Raw genomic sequence first — 17,978 nt, 5'->3', positions numbered from 1 at the left:
TCCTGCTCATCAGGAGGATATTCGCTTTTTGGTGTTGCATAATATGCATGATGTGGTCGTTTTGGGGTTGCCATGGCTACAGGTCCATAATCCAGTATTGGATTGGAAATCTATGTCTGTGTCCGGCTGGGGTTGTCAGGGGGTACATGGGGATGTTCCATTGCTGTCAATTTCGCCTTCCACTCCTTCTGAAGTCCCTGAGTTTTTGTCAGATTACCGGGATGTATTTGAAGAGCCTAAATCCGGTGCCTTACCTCCTCATAGGGATTGCGATTGTGCTATTAATTTGATTCCTGGTAGTAAGTTTCCTAGGGGCCGACTGTTTAATTTATCTGTGCCAGAGCACGCCGCTATGCGGAGTTATATAAAGGAATCCTTGGAGAAAGGTCATATTCGCCCGTCGTCATCACCGTTGGGAGCAGGGTTCTTTTTTGTGGCCAAGTAGGATGGCTCTTTGAGACCTTGTATTGATTACCGCCTTCTTAATAAGCTCACAGTCAAATTTCAGTACCCTTTGCCACTGCTGTCTGATTTGTTTGCTCGGATTAAGGGGGCTAGTTGGTTCACCAAGATAGATCTTCGAGGGGCGTATAATCTTGTGCGAATTAAACAGGGCGATGAATGGAAAACAGCATTTAAAACGCCCGAGGGCCATTTTGAGTACCTGGTTATGCCATTCGGGCTTTCTAATGCTCCATCTGTGTTTCAGCCCTTTATGCATGACATCTTCCAAGAGTACCTGGATAGATTCATGATTGTATATTTGGATGATATTTTGGTCTTTTCGGATGATTGGGAGTCTCATGTGAAGCAGGTCAGAATGGTGTTCCAGGTCCTTTGTGCGAATTCCTTGTTTGTGAAGGGGTCGAAATGTCTCTTTGGGGTTCAGAAGGTTTCATTTTTGGGTTTCATTTTTTCCCCTTCTACTATCGAGATGGACCCTGTTAAAGTTCAGGCCATTTATGATTGGACTCAGCCGACATCTGTGAAAAGCCTGCAGAAGTTCCTGGGCTTTGCTAATTTTTACCGTCGCTTCATCGCTAATTTTTCTAGTGTTGTTAAACCGTTGACTGATTTGACCAAGAAAGGTGCTGATGTGGTCAATTGGTCCTCGGCGGCTGTAGAGGCTTTTCAGGAGTTGAAGCGTCGTTTTTCTTCCTTCGGACTGTCCTGGTGTGGATACGGTGGTGGACAGGTTGCAGCAGATTTGGACTCATGTGGTGGACAATTTGACATTGTCCCAGGAGAAGGGTCAACGTTTCGCTAACCGCCGGCGCTGTGTTGGTCCCCGACTTCGTGTTGGGGATTTGGTTTGGTTGTCATCTCGTCATGTTCCTATGAAGGTTTCCTCTCCTAAGTTTAAGCCTCGTTTCATTGGTCCGTATAAGATTTCTGAGGTTCTCAATCCTGTGTCATTTCGTTTCGCCCTTCCAGCTTCTTTTGCCATCCATAATGTGTTCCATAGGTCGTTATTGCGGAGATACGTGGCGCCTATGGTTCCCTCCGTTGATCCTCCTGCCCCGGTGTTGGTCGAGGGGAAGTTGGAGTATGTGGTGGAGAAGATTTTGGATTCTCGTATTTCGAGACGGAAACTCCAGTACCTGGTCAAGTGGAAGGGTTATGGTCAGGAAGATAATTCCTGGGTTTTTGCCTCTGATGTTCACGCTGCCGATCTAGTTCGTGCCTTTCATTTGGCTCATCCTGATCGACCTGGGGGCTCTGGTGAGGGTTCGGTGACCCCTCCTCAAGGGGGGTACTGTTGTGAATTCTGTTTTCGAACTCCCTCCTGTGGTCATGAATGGTACTTCAGCGAGTTCTGTCCATGGACTCCCTCTGGTGGCTGTGAGTGGAGCTGCTGCTTCTGAGGTTCCTTCCACAGGTGACGTAGTTTATTCTTTGGCTGGCTGTTCTATTTAACTCCACTCAGATCGTTACTCCATGCCAGCTGTCAATGTTCTTGTACTGGTTCAGTTCGCTCTTGGATCTTTCTGGTGACCTGTCATGATTAAGGGTGCTTTGCCACCTGAAACGCGTAGATAGATAGTGTTCTTATCCTTATTGTGCTGATGTTTTTATCCTCTGCTTCTACATGAAGTGAATAAAGTACCAAGTTTTTACTTTTCACTGTCTCGTTGAGCTGGATATTCTTTTTTTGCTTTTTAGATTCCCCACGCCTTGACACAGCGTTTCCGTGCTCCGAGTTGAACTGTTACTATGGTGAGCTGGATTTTCTTTTTCATTACTAAGTATGTCATATTTACCTGTCCGCGTTCCACACGCCGGGCGCCGCTCAGTCTTTCCGTCCTCTTGCTCTGACTGTTCAGGTCAGAGGGCGCGATGACGTACTAGTGTGTGCGCCGCCCTCTGCCTGAACAGTCAGTGCGGAGAGACGGGACGCTGAGGAGCTGCAGGCAGCAAGAGAGGTGAGTATGTCATTTTTTTTTATTGCAGCAGCAGCAGCATTATATATGGGGCACAGCTTTATATGGAGCATCCTATGAGGCAATAATGAACGGTACAGAGCATTGTATGTAGGGCACAGCTTTATATGGAGCATCTTATGGGGCAATAATGAATGGTACAGAGCATTATATGGGGCACAGCTTTATATGGAGCATCGTAATCGGCAATAATGAATGCTGCAGAGCATTGTATATGGCACAGCTTTATATGGAGCATCTTATGGGGCAATAATGAACGGTACAGAGCATTATATATGGGGCACAGCTTTATATGGAGCATCTTATGGGGCAATAACGCTTGTGCAGCATTATAATGGGGCAAGTGACTGTACGGAGCATCTTATGGGGCCATAACGCTTGTGCGGCATTATAATGGGGCAAGTGACTGTACGGAGCATCTTATGGGGCCATAACGCTTGTGCAGCATTATAATGGGGCAAGTGACTGCACGGAGCATCTTAGGGGGCCATAACGCTTGTGCAGCATTATATGGGGCAAGAGACTGTATGGAGCATCTTATGGGGCCATAACATTTGTGCAGCACTATATAGGGCAAATATCTCTATGGAACATCTTATGGGGCCCTTATTACCCTTTTTGCAGATTATATGGGGTATATTTTAATATGGAGCATTTAATGGGGTCCGTCAAACTTTATGGAGTAAATCGTGCAACTGAGGCGATGAAAACTGTTGTGAATTCTGTGGCTGAATTCACTTCTGTGGTCACAAGTGGTATTGCAGTCTCTGGGCTTCCTCCCTCAGGTGTTTTGGTGAGCTCGTTGGCTGCCTTGCTATTTAGCTCCACCTGAGTCTGTCTTCCTTGCTCCTTGTCAATGTTCCAGTGTTGGATCTGAGCTACTGCATCTTTCCTTGGGCCTGCTGCTCTGCTAGATAAGTGCTTCTAGTTTGTTTTCTGTTTTTTCTGTCCAGCTTGCTATTTACTTTTGCTGGAAGCTCTGAGAAGCAAAGGGGTGCACCGCCGTGCTGTTAGTTCGGCACGGTGGGTCTTTTTGCCCCTTTGCGTGGTTTTCGTTTTAGGGTTTTTTGTAGACTGCATAGTTCTCTTTGCTATCCTCGCTCTGTCTAGTATATCGGGCCTCACTTTGCTGAATCTATTTCATTCCTACGTTTGTCTTTTCATCTTGCTAACAGTCATTATATGTGGGGGGCTGCCTATTCCTTTGGGGTATTTCTCTGAGGTAAGTCAGGCTTGTATTTCTATCTTCAGGCTAGTCAGCTCCTCAGGCAGTGCCGAGTTGCATAGGTAGTGATAGGCGCAATCCACTGCTGCTTATAGTTGTGTGAGGATAGATCAGGTACTGCAGTCTACAGAGATTCCACGTCTCAGAGCTCGTCCTATTGTTTTTGGTTATTGCCAGATCTCTGTATGTGCGCTGATTACTGCACGCTGTGTTGCCTGATTGCCAGCCATAACAGTACAAGGAGCCACACCAATGATTCCCAATAGAGGGAAAAAAGAAATCCTGACAGCATTTTTTTTTCTTAGCTCTGTCTTCAGTCTTTTTTTTCCCCTAGACATTAGAGTGCTTCAGGACACAGCTGTGGACATGGATATTCAGGCTCTGTGCTCCTCAATGGATAATCTCGTTGTAAATGTACAAAAGATTCAAGATACTATTGATCAGAAATCGATGCTAGAACCAAGAATTCCGATTCCTGATTTGTTTTTTGGTGACAGAACTAAATTCCTGAGCTTCAGAAATAATTGTAAGCTATTTTTGGCCTTGAAACCTCATTCTTCTGGTAATCCTATTCAACAGGTTTTGATTATTATTTCTTTTTTGCGCGGCGACCCACAGGACTGGGCGTTTTCTCTTGCACCAGGAGATTCTGCATTGAGTAATGTTGATGCATTTTTCCAGGCGCTGGGATTGCTTTACGATGAGCCTAATTCAGTGGATCAGGCTGAGAAAAATCTGCTGGCTTTATGCCAGGGTCAGGATGATGTAGAAGTATATTGTCAGAAATTTAGGAAGTGGTCAGTACTCACTCTGTGGAATGAATCTGCACTAGCGGCTTTGTTCAGAAAGGGTCTCTCTGAAGCTCTTAAGGATGTAATGGTGGGATTTCCTATGCCTGCTGGTTTGAATGAGTCTATGTCCTTGGCCATTCAGATCGGTCGTCGCTTGCGCGAGCGTAAATCTGTGCACCATCTGGCGGTATTGTCTGAGAGTAAACCTGAGCCTATGCAGTGCGACAGGACTATGACTAAAGTAGAACGGCAAGAACACAGACGTCTGAACAGACTGTGTTTCTATTGTGGTGATTCTACTCATGCTATTTCTAATTGTCCTAAACGCACTAGGCGGTTCGATAGCTCTGCCGTTATTGGTACTGTACAGTCCAAATTCCTTTTGTCCATTACCTTAATGTGCTCTTTGTCATCGTATTCTGTCATGGCGTTTGTGGATTCAGGCGCTGCCCTGAATCTGATGGATTTGGATTATGCTAAACGTTGTGGATTTTTCTTGGAGCCTTTGCGGTGTCCTATTCCGTTGAGAGGAATTGATGCTACACCTTTGGCCAAGAATAAGCCTCAGTACTGGGCCCAGCTGACCATGTGCATTGCTCCTGCACATCAGGAAGTTATTCGCTTTCTGGTACTGCATAATTTGCATGATGTGGTCGTGTTGGGGTTGCCATGGCTACAAACCCATAATCCAGTATTGGATTGGAACTCTATGTCGGTAACCAGCTGGGGTTGTCAGGGAGTACATGGTGATGTTCCATTTTTGTCTATTTCGTCATCCATTCCTTCTGACATCCCAGAGTTCTTGTCGGACTTTCAGGATGTATTTGAAGAGTCCAAGTCTGATGCCCTACCTCCGCATAGGAATTGTGATTGTGCTATCGATTTGATTCCTGGTAGTAAATTCCCTAAGGGTCGTTTATTTAATTTGTCCGTACCTGAACACACCGCTATGCGCAGTTATGTGAAGGAGTCCCTGGAGAAGGGACATATTCGCCCATCGTCGTCACCATTGGGAGCAGGGTTCTTTTTTGTAGCCAAGAAGGATGGTTCGCTAAGACCGTGTATTGATTACCGCCTTCTTAATAAGATCACTGTTAAGTTTCAGTATCCCTTGCCATTGATTTCTGACTTGTTTGCTCGGATTAAGGGGGCTAGTTGGTTTACTAAGATTGATCTTCGTGGTGCGTATAATCTGGTGAGAATCAGGCAGGGAGATGAATGGAAAACGGCATTTAATACGCCCGAGGGTCATTTTGAGTATCTGGTGATGCCGTTCGGACTTGCCAATGCTCCATCTGTTTTTCAGTCTTTTATGCATGACATTTTCCGTGAGTATCTGGATAAATTCTTGATTGTTTACTTGGATGACATTTTGATCTTCTCAGATGATTGGGAGTCTCATGTGAAGCAAGTCAGAATGGTTTTCCAGGTACTGCGTGCTAATTCCTTGTTCGTGAAGGGATCAAAGTGTCTCTTCGGTGTGCAGAAAGTTTCATTTTTGGGGTTCATCTTTTCCCCTTCTACTATCGAGATGGATCCGGTTAAGGTTCAGGCCATCCAGGATTGGACTCAGCCGACATCTCTAAAAAGTCTGCAGAAATTCCTGGGCTTTGCTAATTTTTATCGTCGCTTCATCTGTAATTTTTCTAGCATTGCCAGACCATTGACCGATTTGACCAAGAAGGGTGCTGATTTGGTTAATTGGTCTTCTGCTGCCGTGGAAGCTTTTCAGGAGTTGAAGCGTCGTTTTTGCTGTGCCCCTGTGTTGTGTCAACCTGATGTTTCTCTTCCGTTCCAGGTCGAGGTTGATGCTTCTGAGATTGGTGCAGGGGCGGTTTTGTCACAGAGAGGTTCTGGTTGCTCAGTGTTCAAACCATGTGCTTTCTTTTCCAGGAAATTTTCTGCTGCTGAGCGTAATTATGATGTGGGCAACCGAGAGTTGCTGGCCATGAAGTGGGCATTCGAGGAGTGGCGTCATTGGCTTGAGGGTGCTAAGCATCGCGTGGTGGTTTTGACTGATCATAAGAACCTTACTTATCTTGAGTCTGCCAAGCGCTTGAATCCTAGACAGGCCCGTTGGTCGTTATTTTTTGCTCGTTTTGATTTTGTGATTTCATACCTTCCGGGCTCTAAAAATGTGAAGGCGGATGCTCTGTCTAGGAGTTTTGTGCCCGACTCTCCGGGGTTATCTGAGCCGGCGAGTATCCTCAAGGAAGGAGTCATTGTGTCTGCCATCTCCCCTGATTTGCGGAGAGTGTTGCAGAAATTTCAGGCTAATAAACCTGATCGTTGTCCGGCCGAGAAACTGTTCGTCCCTGATAGGTGGACTAGTAAAGTTATCTCTGAACTTCATTGTTCGGTGCTGGCCGGTCATCCAGGAATCTTTGGTACCAGGGAGTTGGTTGCTAGATCCTTCTGGTGGCCATCTCTGTCGCGGGATGTGCGTGCTTTTGTGCAGTCCTGTGGAATTTGTGCTAGGGCTAAGCCCTGCTGTTCACGTGCCAGTGGGTTGCTTTTGCCCTTGCCGGTCCCGAAGAGGCCTTGGACACATATTTCGATGGATTTCATTTCTGACCTTCCCGTTTCTCAAAAAATGTCGGTCATTTGGGTGGTCTGTGATCGCTTTTCTAAAATGGTCCATCTGGTGCCTTTGGTTAAATTGCCTTCCTCCTCTGATTTGGTGCCTTTGTTCTTCCAGCATGTGGTTCGTTTACATGGCATTCCTGAGAATATTGTTTCTGACAGAGGTTCCCAGTTTGTCTCGAGGTTCTGGCGAGCCTTTTGTGGTAGGATGGGCATTGACCTATCTTTCTCCTCGGCCTTCCATCCTCAGACTAATGGCCAGACCGAACGAACCAATCAGACCTTGGAAACATATCTGAGATGTTTTGTTTCCGCTGACCAGGATGATTGGGTGTCATTTTTGCCGTTGGCTGAGTTCGCCCTTAATAATCGGGCCAGCTCGGCTACCTTGGTCTCTCCATTTTTCTGCAATTCTGGGTTGCATCCTCGTTTCTCTTCAGGACAGGTTGAGTCTTCGGACTGTCCTGGTGTGGATTCTGTGGTCTACAGGTTGCAGCAGATCTGGACTCAGGTAGTGGACAATTTGACCTTGTCCCAGGAGAAGGCTCAGCTTTTCGCTAATCGCAGACGCCGTGTGGGACCCCGACTTCGTGTTGGGGATCTGGTTTGGTTATCTTCTCGTCATATTCCTATGAAGGTTTCCTCTCCTAAATTTAAACCTCGTTTTATTGGTCCGTATAGGATTTCTGAGATTCTCAATCCGGTGTCTTTTCGTCTGATCCTCCCAGACTCCTTTTCTATACATAATGTATTCCATAGGTCGTTGTTGAGGAGATACGTGGCACCTATGGTTCCATCTGTGGAGCCTCCTGCCCCTGTTTTGGTGGAGGGGGAATTGGAGTATATTGTGGAGAAGATTTTGGATTCTCGTGTCTCTAGACGGAAACTCCAGTATCTGGTCAAATGGAAGGGTTATGCTCAGGAAGATAATTCCTGGGTTTTTGCCTCTGATGTCCATGCCCCAGATCGTTCGTGCCTTTCATGTGGCTCATCCTGGTCGGCCTGGGGGTTCTGGTGAGGGTTCGGTGACCCCTCCTCAAGGGGGGGGTACTGTTGTGAATTCTGTGGCTGAATTCACTTCTGTGGTCACAAGTGGTATTGCAGTCTCTGGGCTTCCTCCCTCAGGTGTTTTGGTGAGCTCGTTGGCTGCCTTGCTATTTAGCTCCACCTGAGTCTGTCTTCCTTGCTCCTTGTCAATGTTCCAGTGTTGGATCTGAGCTACTGCATCTTTCCTTGGGCCTGCTGCTCTGCTAGATAAGTGCTTCTAGTTTGTTTTCTGTTTTTTCTGTCCAGCTTGCTATTTACTTTTGCTGGAAGCTCTGAGAAGCAAAGGGGTGCACCGCCGTGCTGTTAGTTCGGCACGGTGGGTCTTTTTGCCCCTTTGCGTGGTTTTCGTTTTAGGGTTTTTTGTAGACTGCATAGTTCTCTTTGCTATCCTCGCTCTGTCTAGTATATCGGGCCTCACTTTGCTGAATCTATTTCATTCCTACGTTTGTCTTTTCATCTTGCTAACAGTCATTATATGTGGGGGGCTGCCTATTCCTTTGGGGTATTTCTCTGAGGTAAGTCAGGCTTGTATTTCTATCTTCAGGCTAGTCAGCTCCTCAGGCAGTGCCGAGTTGCATAGGTAGTGATAGGCGCAATCCACTGCTGCTTATAGTTGTGTGAGGATAGATCAGGTACTGCAGTCTACAGAGATTCCACGTCTCAGAGCTCGTCCTATTGTTTTTGGTTATTGCCAGATCTCTGTATGTGCGCTGATTACTGCACGCTGTGTTGCCTGATTGCCAGCCATAACAGAAAACTATATCTCCGAGCAATAACAAATACTCGGAGGTCACCCGAGCGTGCTCGGGAAAACTCAAGCAACGAGTACACTCGCTCATCACTATTTATAACACCAGCTTGAAAAAATGATTTTAAAATCTGAAATGTTGGCCTACTGAAATGTATGTTCAGTAAATGCACTCAATACTTGGTCGGGGATCCTTTTGCATCAATTACTGCATCAATGCAGAGTGGCATGAAGGTGATCAGCCTGCAGCATTGCTGAGGTGTTATTGAAGCCAGATTGCTTTGATAGCAGCCTTCATCTTGTCTGCATTGTTGGGTCTGGTGTCTCTCATCTTCCTCTTGACAATACCCTATAGATTCTGTATGGGGTTAAGGTCAGGCGGGTTTTCTGGCCAATCAAGCACAGTGATACTATTGTTTGTAAACCAGGTATTGGTACTTTTGGCAGTGTGGACAGGTGCCAAGTCCTGCTGGAGAATCACATTTCCATCTCCAAAAAGCTTGTCGGCAGAGGGAAGCATGAGGTGCTCTAACATTTTTTGGTAGATGGCTGCTCTGACTTTGGTGGACCTACACCAGCAGATGACATGGCTCCCCAAACCATCACTGATTGTGGAAACTTCACACTAGACCTCCAGCAGCTCGGATTGTGGCCTCTCCACTCTTCCTCCAGACTCTGGGACCTTGGTTTCCAAATGAAATGCAAAATTTACTTTCATCTGAAAACAACACCTTGGATCACTGAGCAACAGTCCAGTTCTTTTAAGCCTTGGCCCAGGTAAGACGTTTCTGGCATTGTCTATTGATCATGAGTGGCCTGACACAAGGAATGTGACACTTGTAGCCCATGTCCTGGATACATCTGTGTGTGGTGGCTCTTGAAGCAATGACTCCAGCAGCAGTCCACTCTTTGTGAATCTCCCCCAAATTTTTGAATGGCCTTTTTCTTAACAATCCTTTCAAGGCTGCGGTTATCCTGGTTGCTTGTGCACCTTTTGCTACCACACTTTTTCCTTCCACTCAACTTCCCATTAATATGCTTGGATACAGCACCCTGTGAACAGCCAGCATCTTTATCAATGACCTTTTGTGGCTTACCCTCCTTGTAGAGTGTGTCAATGACTGCCTTCTGGACATTAGCAGTCAGCAGTCTTCTCCATGGTTGTGGAGCCTATGGAAACAGACTAAGGGATCTTTTCTAAATGGCTAGGAAGCCTTTGCAGGTTTGTTTGTTAATTATTCTAATTTACTTAGATGATAACGTTTGGGTTTTCATTGGCTGTAAGCCGTAATCATCAACATCAACAGAAATAAACACATGAAATAGATCACTCTGTTTGTAATGACTCTATATAATATATGAGTTTCACTTTTTGTATTGAAGAACTGAAATAAATTAACTTTTTGATGATATTCTAATTGTATGAGAAGCACCTGTGTGATCTCTAGAGAATCAAACATGATCATTTGACCTTTTATAAATTAAATATCAAATCAGTGACTCTTATTATTTTTTCCACAATTTGTGTCCGGAAATGTGAAAAGACCTTTAAAGAGGATCTCTCACCAGGCTAAAAGGGTTCAGTTCTTCATTATTAAATAGATATATTAGACATGAAGGGTCTGAGGTACTGACTTTGAATGACGATATCAGAATGGCTATATAACCCCCTTTTTATAGTCTTGACAGTGAGAGAATCTTAGCTTATTCATGAGATAAACTCAATCTCTGCTCACCTAGCGTACTGTACTGAGCAGTGTGAGATTTGAGCAGCAGCAGGGAAGAAGGACACTGAGGAACTGTCAATCAGGCTAGATGGGAGGAGACTGAAGACTTGAGCTCTCTCATTATTTTGCTGGACTTATTTTGCTCATTTATAATGTCAGTTATTCTGAAATACATTTTTTAAAAGTAAGTGCACCAGCCTCACCAGGTTTGTATTGTGCAATCTAGTAGCAGATCCTTATTTACATATATTATTATTTATCCATGATGGGTTGGCATTTAAAACGTATAACAACTGGGTCAAAATCACCACCATCATCATAATTAGTACCATTCTATTTAATCTTGAAAGCGGAAATTAAATCCAAGCAGCCAAGTACTAGCATACAGATATTTTTAGCTAATTTATGTATCTTGATCTGATATTTTTGTGTGCCATTAGGAAAAAATGGCCTCTAACAGATTTCTGAACACAAATCCTCATGACCCTCAACAGATGAAGGATTTAAGGATTTGACAACAGCTCTGGCAATTAAGTTTGCACAGCTTTTCATTAGAGATGGCTTCATTTAGGCTATTTTAGTGTAGATTTTATTTGTTAAATTCTAAAATAAAATTCTCAGAAATTCTGCACCTAAAATCCGAGCATATTTTCCTCACTTATTCATTGCTTGCAAGAACACAACAAGGCTAATAGTTTTATCCTGTGAATTTTGGGTTCCAATTGAAATGATTGAATAAAATTTGCACCAAAAAAGATACATTTCTACAACAGAAATTGACGTGATGCAGACTTTAAAGCACTTTTCAGTTGTTTTTTTTTTTCAATAGGTGAAATCTGAATGTGGTCAGGAGTATGCATATTGGATACTTGCGGTCACATGATCGCTCACTGCCAGCGGCCGGCAAATCCTGACAGTGTGCACCATGGACATCCCCTTTAAGTTAAAACACTTTGCTGGCTCTGTAAAATAATGCAATTTTTTGTGTGTAAAATCCACACATAAAATCTGCACCAAGTATGTGAAATCTGAATCATGCCTAATCAAAATTCACCTTACCTTAGCCCCTGCACTAGGCATGAGATATTGTAAATGTGGTACCCAGAGTCTTCCTATTGTAAAGTGACTGTGGTCAGTGGCCATGGCCAAGCTGCTACTTCATAACACCCTGGCACTTACAGGAAAAGATACAGTTGGCGGGATGTTGGTAAAGTGAGGGACTTGCGCCCGTGCAAGTTTCCTTTAACCGTTGGTATTGGCTGGCCAGGACCACGAATTTCACAAATTAATGAAGGAGACGTCTGTTCTAACATGGGGACTTTACTGAACTTAATGAGGGTTATGTACAAGAAAAAGCGAGTACACAGTCTTAAGCACATTTCCTTCACAGTGAAAAGCATCTTCACACGCATCGTTTCCTTCCACTGTAGTCTACTCCAGGGCCAGTGAAGCACACTGTTTTGCCCTACTTCGTCACTACCCAACTTCTAGGATACAGTCCTAATCATCGAATTTCTCTCTACGCGCTCAGCGGTTCTGAGTCCAATTATGCTGGACGCCTTGGATCTACTGCTCAGGAACCTCACTAGTCCCGCACTCTCAGTCCTCTTTGGGCCTGTTACCTTCAGCCCTAGCAAGCTCTTGAGTTTCTTATGGCACGTTGTCCTATCCAAGGAACCCTTAAAGGTGGAAGGCCACTATGTTTCGTCAGTAATACTCTTCAGGATCTCACTATCCCTGTCCGTAATTCTCTTTATGCTGTGGCTCACCGCTTGACAGCACTGCACACTTGTTTCTTCTTCAGACTCTAACTTCTGTCTAACTCTAACCAGTAAGCACAGTCCTTTCCCTATCACTAAGCCCCCCCCCTGTATGTTAGTTCCAACATTGACACTCTCTCTGACTCTGCTGTCTGTTGCTGGGCAGACATTACCTTTCACCTACATTCTATGCAAACACTACAACACCTATCTGTCATGCATTGCATCACTATACATTAAACACTGCTATACACTATGGATTACCTTATACTATCAACACTTATCACACTACATACAGTATATATATAAGACACAGCCAACCATTGATCCAATCTGATGGCCACAAGGGTCAGAATTGATTTTTGAACGATATTGATCGATTGGGAGATCGATTCATTTTTATCCCTTGTAGGTCCCAATGTTGGAGTTATTATAGCTCACCCAGGATTGAATATAATTTTTTGTTATTTACCGCTAACACTCTCTTCTATTTTCTTAGGTATATCTGACACATCATATATATAACAATGGAATCTGTTGTTCGAGAAACACAATTCAAGGGCATCACCAACATCCGACAGTAACAGTGCATGCCCATTATTTTTTTCTGGATACCGTGGCATGTAAGTCTTCATTTTTCAAAAACCAGCACTGAAGACAAATAGACACATGGAAAAAATGTAGTCATTACATCTGATTGTGGGGCTTTCACTGCAAAGGGGATTAGTAAACCCTATTAAAGACAATGAGTCCCCCAAAAAAATTTGAGACAAATTTTAAGGGTGGGAGACAATCTCCCTCCTTTTTAATTGGCTCCTGTGAGAGGCACTGGCATACTTCATGCCTTAATGAATTAATTAACCATTATTTACAATAGATTAGATGTTTATGACCAGCAACATATGCATATCCCCTTCATCGTCGTCATCATGATCTGTCACAGGTTTCTTTCCATTTTATAGTATTCTTTCCAATGGCTTGACCATTAAATATAATTATATTAATTGCCTAAATGTGAATTACTTCTAGACCTATGACCCTTGTATAATGAAGCCAGAGTATTGGTATCTGCAGGAAACCTATTTTCTAGCCCTATGATTAATGGAAAATATTGAAGAAACGGATCTGGTCCCTTATGAGTATAGTCCAGTGATATATCATGGAGTGTGAAGAAGGATGGTGGTAGCACAATGACAGCAATGAAAACTGCAGATATGTATGGTGGCCTCGTACATACGCATCCATCATGGATCTATATATAGGTCTCTATTGAGCCCACAACACAGTTACCTTCTCCCTGCTCTCGAGCTGACATATATTAATACATCTATGAGGAAACACCTGGATCATCATCATCTCCGCAGAGCAGATTGGGGTTATGGTGTTCCAAACAGTACCTAGTCCTGCTCCTGTATGGCAGGGGTGCACAGACAAAAGGTCTGTCCTGGATTTTGGATATTTTGCCAAGAACATGTTTAACAATCACATCTCCAGTGGTCCTTCAATGCATTTCAGTTAAGGACGCTCTGCACTGGTGCAAACGTTTAGCTATATTCTACTGCAAGCCTCAATGATGTATGCAATTGATTCATTGATGGCTCTTCCCCATATCTCGTTGTCTCGGATCCCTGGTGACTCCCTGACCCTATATCTCACAGGCCCTGTCCTGAAAACCTCATCCATGTGAGAGCCAAGTGTGACATCATAACAGGAGGCGGAATAACGCTCAGGAAACCAGGAGGACCTGCGGGAGGAGGAGGAGGAGGCAGAGGGAGAGCATCCAGGGGACAGAGAGATTCCAGTGCACCTGCCAATCAAAGCTTCATCTTCATAGACCCTCGTACCAATCACCCATTAAATACCGTAGCCGGGCGGGGAAGAATAACTCCTTTCGATGGCCATATATGGCCATAATTCACATCCATACGTCCTAACCGTTCATCGATAGCCAACTCTGATTATTAATATCCATAGCTCACAATTACTTATCAGTAATGAAGTCCATTATCTATGAACTATATCCATCATTGACTTTAAAACGAATACGCTAATTAATAGATGCAGTAATCCATCCCCCACGGACTTTAGATGTATCAATCACTCTCAGATACTCCCTCTGATATCCCTAATTGACAGTCTCTGCATTTCCAGACTTTGCCAATAGCTCATGCCATACATAGGTAGCCGGAAAATAATGATGTATCAATAACTCAATACGCTCCATACATCGCTCGCCAATTACCAACCGGTACACCCAGGATCGTCAATAGTAATGCTAAATTATGCCTGGCTATTTGACAAGTACGCAACCTTCTCCTCCCAACACCATTCCCCCCCCCTACGTTATTTCTGCCCGGCAGTGGGTGCCAGTCACCTATGATAATGCCCCTGCAATCCATGACTAGTCTTTAGCTTTACACATCCAACCCCAGCCCCCGTCGCCCCAAACCTCACCCTGAATCTAATCACCTCCCCCGAAGGAATATACGCAGACACACAGCAGTGGCTCCCAGACATACACACATTATTCGTGCAAATCTATATACAGATCAGCAACGTAGGGAAATGCAACCGGTTTTTCCATGTACTACAGGTACTCGGACACGTATAGATATCTGCAATAGCATCATGAGTTGGGTTGCCGAATTCTTTACTCAGCACCAATGACCCCCTTGCATCACACACCCTACGTGTCCCCATCTGCGCCAGATGGCCTTAGTTTGCATCCCCCGGTCTTATAAAAAATAACCTATAAATGGTGCATATAGCGTACAGATGTACAAGAACCTAGAATCAAGGGGTGGCGTCAATGGATAGCCCTCCCCACGGGGTGCCTTATTGCTCCGGCTGCAGGTGAGGAATCAGATGGTGCCTTACTTGCCAATCTCTTCATACAGCTGGTATTCATCTGTAAAACGTGTGCAGGTTACAGCCATGTCTGCATGGGATCCGGGCTCTGCAGAGGTTCTTGGCTCTAGGAAGGAAGAGATCTCTTCAGCCTTGATTTAGTGAGACTGGCAGGGGCGAGTGGCTCTGATCTGGGTAATTTGCAACCCTTCTAGTCCTGTTATTTGCTTTTTTTTTTTTCTTTCCCCGTGTGCCCCTCCTGTAGGGATCTCTGCGTCTCTTTTCTACCAGGAACCAAAAAAAGAATAAAATAAATAAAATATATTAAAAAAAAATCCCAGAATAGATAAAGAATAATAGAGAATGGTCGGAGAGGTATGGGAAGAGAGACAGAGGAGAGGGGAGATTGCAGGAATTAGGGAAGATAGGGAGAAAGAGAGAGAGAGAGAAAGAGAGGAAAGGTAGTCAGGAGCTGCTCTGGATGTGCCTTGCCTGTATTAATTTCAGACTGAGAGAGAACAAGAGGGAGGAATGGGAGGGAGAAAAAGGAGAGAGCGAGAGAGAGGGAGGGCAGAGATAGAGTAGAGATACAGGGGGATGACAGAACGAGAGGGAGAGACAGGAGAGAAAGTGTGAGGACAGGACAGCGGCTCAAATCTACTGGCGATTCTTTCACGCCTAGCACTGCAGATGCAAGCGCAAAAGGGTTAATGTAGGCCACCAGCATCTCTCGAGACCATCTACTATAGAATAACATGTCAGAATGTATGGATGATATTTGGCCCAGTATGACCAGTTACATCCAATGAACTATTCTAGATGTATTTCCTATTATTTATATTGGCCCACCATATTCCAGAGCTCTATAACGAGAAGGCCAATTACATCAGTCAATGGGGAGGGGGGCAAACTAATTTATTAAGTGATCACTTGGACAAACAAGATTCAATTTTATGCCTAAACTGGAAATTGATCCACGGAATCACAGGGATCGGGTAAAATTAATTTCATGACATGCCAGACTGAAAAAATGCCTTGTGGATCTATGGCAAGCAATTAAAGGGAATCTGTCACCAGGTTTTTGCTACCCCATCCGAGAGCAGCATGATGTAGGGGAAGAGACCCCGATTCCAGTGATGTGTTATTTACTGGGTTGCTTGCTGCCATTTTGATAAAATCCCTGTTTTCTCTGCTGCAGATCTACCAGCTCTCTGAATGCCGAGCTGTGTATAACCCCGCCCACACCACTGATTGGCAGCTTTCAGCTTAAGCTACCAATCAGTGGTGGAGGCGGGATTGGACTACCTGGGAGCAGGCTTACTACTAGTCCTCTAATGATAATCTTCGGCTGATAAAACAGTGATTTTATAAAAACTACACAAAGCAGCCCAGTAAGTGATACATCATTGGAACCAGGATCTTTGTCTCTACATTATACTGCTCTCAAATTAAGTAGTAACAACCTGGTGACAGATTCCCTTTAAGTACCGTAGATGCCATGAAGTATTTTGCTTCTAGGAGAATGGGGGGGAACAAGCATTCATCAATCAATACAAAAATTTACTATACGTCTCTGGCTAGTTTGGGTTATAACAGCAAAGATAAATACTAAATATAAAATCAATAATTATCAGACTGGGAATTGTTTGGGCGAATTTGGAAACGATTTTGGCAGCTGTTTTGCCTTGATAACATTGTACTGCTGAAATCAGATGTGACGTATTAATACATGGGAACTTACCAATCACTGTTTACACGCTATATCTATATTAGTGACCACTGTGGTTTTAAGGCAGCTTTTTTATGTAATCTTTGCCACCTTGAAATATTTCATCCCCCACTGTATATTTTAAATGTCAAAAATAGCCATACAAAGTTTTTGTTTTTTTTCCTCTTGCATTTTGTATATATCAGACAAAAAAAAATTATGACACGCTCCATTGGCTGTAATAATGAGACGAAATCCAGCATCGGCAATGCTGAATAAAAGAATCCTCTTAATTTGGCAACACGCTCTATTGGATAACGGAGATATTCTTCCCGTGAAGCATTGCGCCTAGGACAGAGTATATCTCCTAAAACAGCTCCGTACTGAGAACTATACTGTGTACAGTACACTGTGCAAACAGTCTGTATTCATGATGCATGGAGCCCCTACAGGTTCACAGTAGGGATCCATAGGCAATACATGTGCCGCCATGTGGTGCCTCTGGTAGGCGCTGCATTCTCCACTACAATCAATGCTTCTAGGGTTGATTATCTCTGTTATATGGCACCATATGAATCTGGATGCCAGGGCTCAGCGTCCTGTTGAAGGGAGCCACGGCGCACCATTGCCTTCATTGTGAAGTTTGGCGTAGCTCATAGGCTCCAGGCAGCTGATCTACACTATATGGACAAAAGTTCTGGGAAACATCTTAATCTTTGAATTCAGTTTTTTTTCTTCAGTCCCATTGCCCCCAGAATATAACATCTGGTCCTTGCCATTCCGTCTGCCTTAACTAATATTTGTGACAATATGGCTCATTCCAAAGAGCTCCCTGATACCAGCGCAGTCCTGTAATCGGGGCCACCAGGGTCACAAGTCAGATCATGATATTTCTTCCCTCCTAAATTTCCCCCCATCACCTATGAGTGATATTATTGAGAGGTGGAAGGAACCGCGACATCTCAGCCACGGTAAAGTTCACACAGGGCGTTTTTGCTGCTTTTTTATTTCTGCAGCAAAACCTGATCTTCTTGGCAGGAAAGAAGCTGCGTCAAAAACGCAGGTTTAGGTGCATTTTTGGTGCGTTTTTTTAGTTAAATA

At 44.2% G+C, this 17,978-nt stretch overlaps 1 protein-coding gene across 27 annotated transcripts in view; it reads right to left on the bottom strand.

Moving 5' to 3' along the window:
- CAMK2B (calcium/calmodulin dependent protein kinase II beta) overlaps positions 1-15,907 on the bottom strand; it is a 212,490-nt gene extending 196,583 nt beyond the window's left edge. For 12 of the 27 annotated variants that reach the window (XM_069766720.1, XM_069766748.1, XM_069766739.1 and 9 more), the window contains exon 1: positions 15,200-15,365. In XM_069766720.1, the coding sequence (XP_069622821.1) occupies positions 15,200-15,258 (59 nt within the window). In that variant the 5' untranslated portion in view covers positions 15,259-15,365. Of the gene's footprint in view, positions 1-15,199 lie in introns of all 27 variants that reach the window. The other 15 variants (XM_069766729.1, XM_069766738.1, XM_069766727.1 and 12 more) reach the window with 10 other exon arrangements.
- Between the last annotated feature and the right edge of the window lie 2,071 nt (positions 15,908-17,978).

The sequence above is a fragment of the Ranitomeya imitator genome, chromosome 4 (assembly GCF_032444005.1).
Source record: "Ranitomeya imitator isolate aRanImi1 chromosome 4, aRanImi1.pri, whole genome shotgun sequence".
Taxonomy (NCBI): Eukaryota; Metazoa; Chordata; class Amphibia; order Anura; family Dendrobatidae; genus Ranitomeya; species Ranitomeya imitator.
The sequence above is the reverse complement of the archived record's forward strand: the minus strand, read 5'-3'. Positions and strand labels throughout refer to the sequence as shown.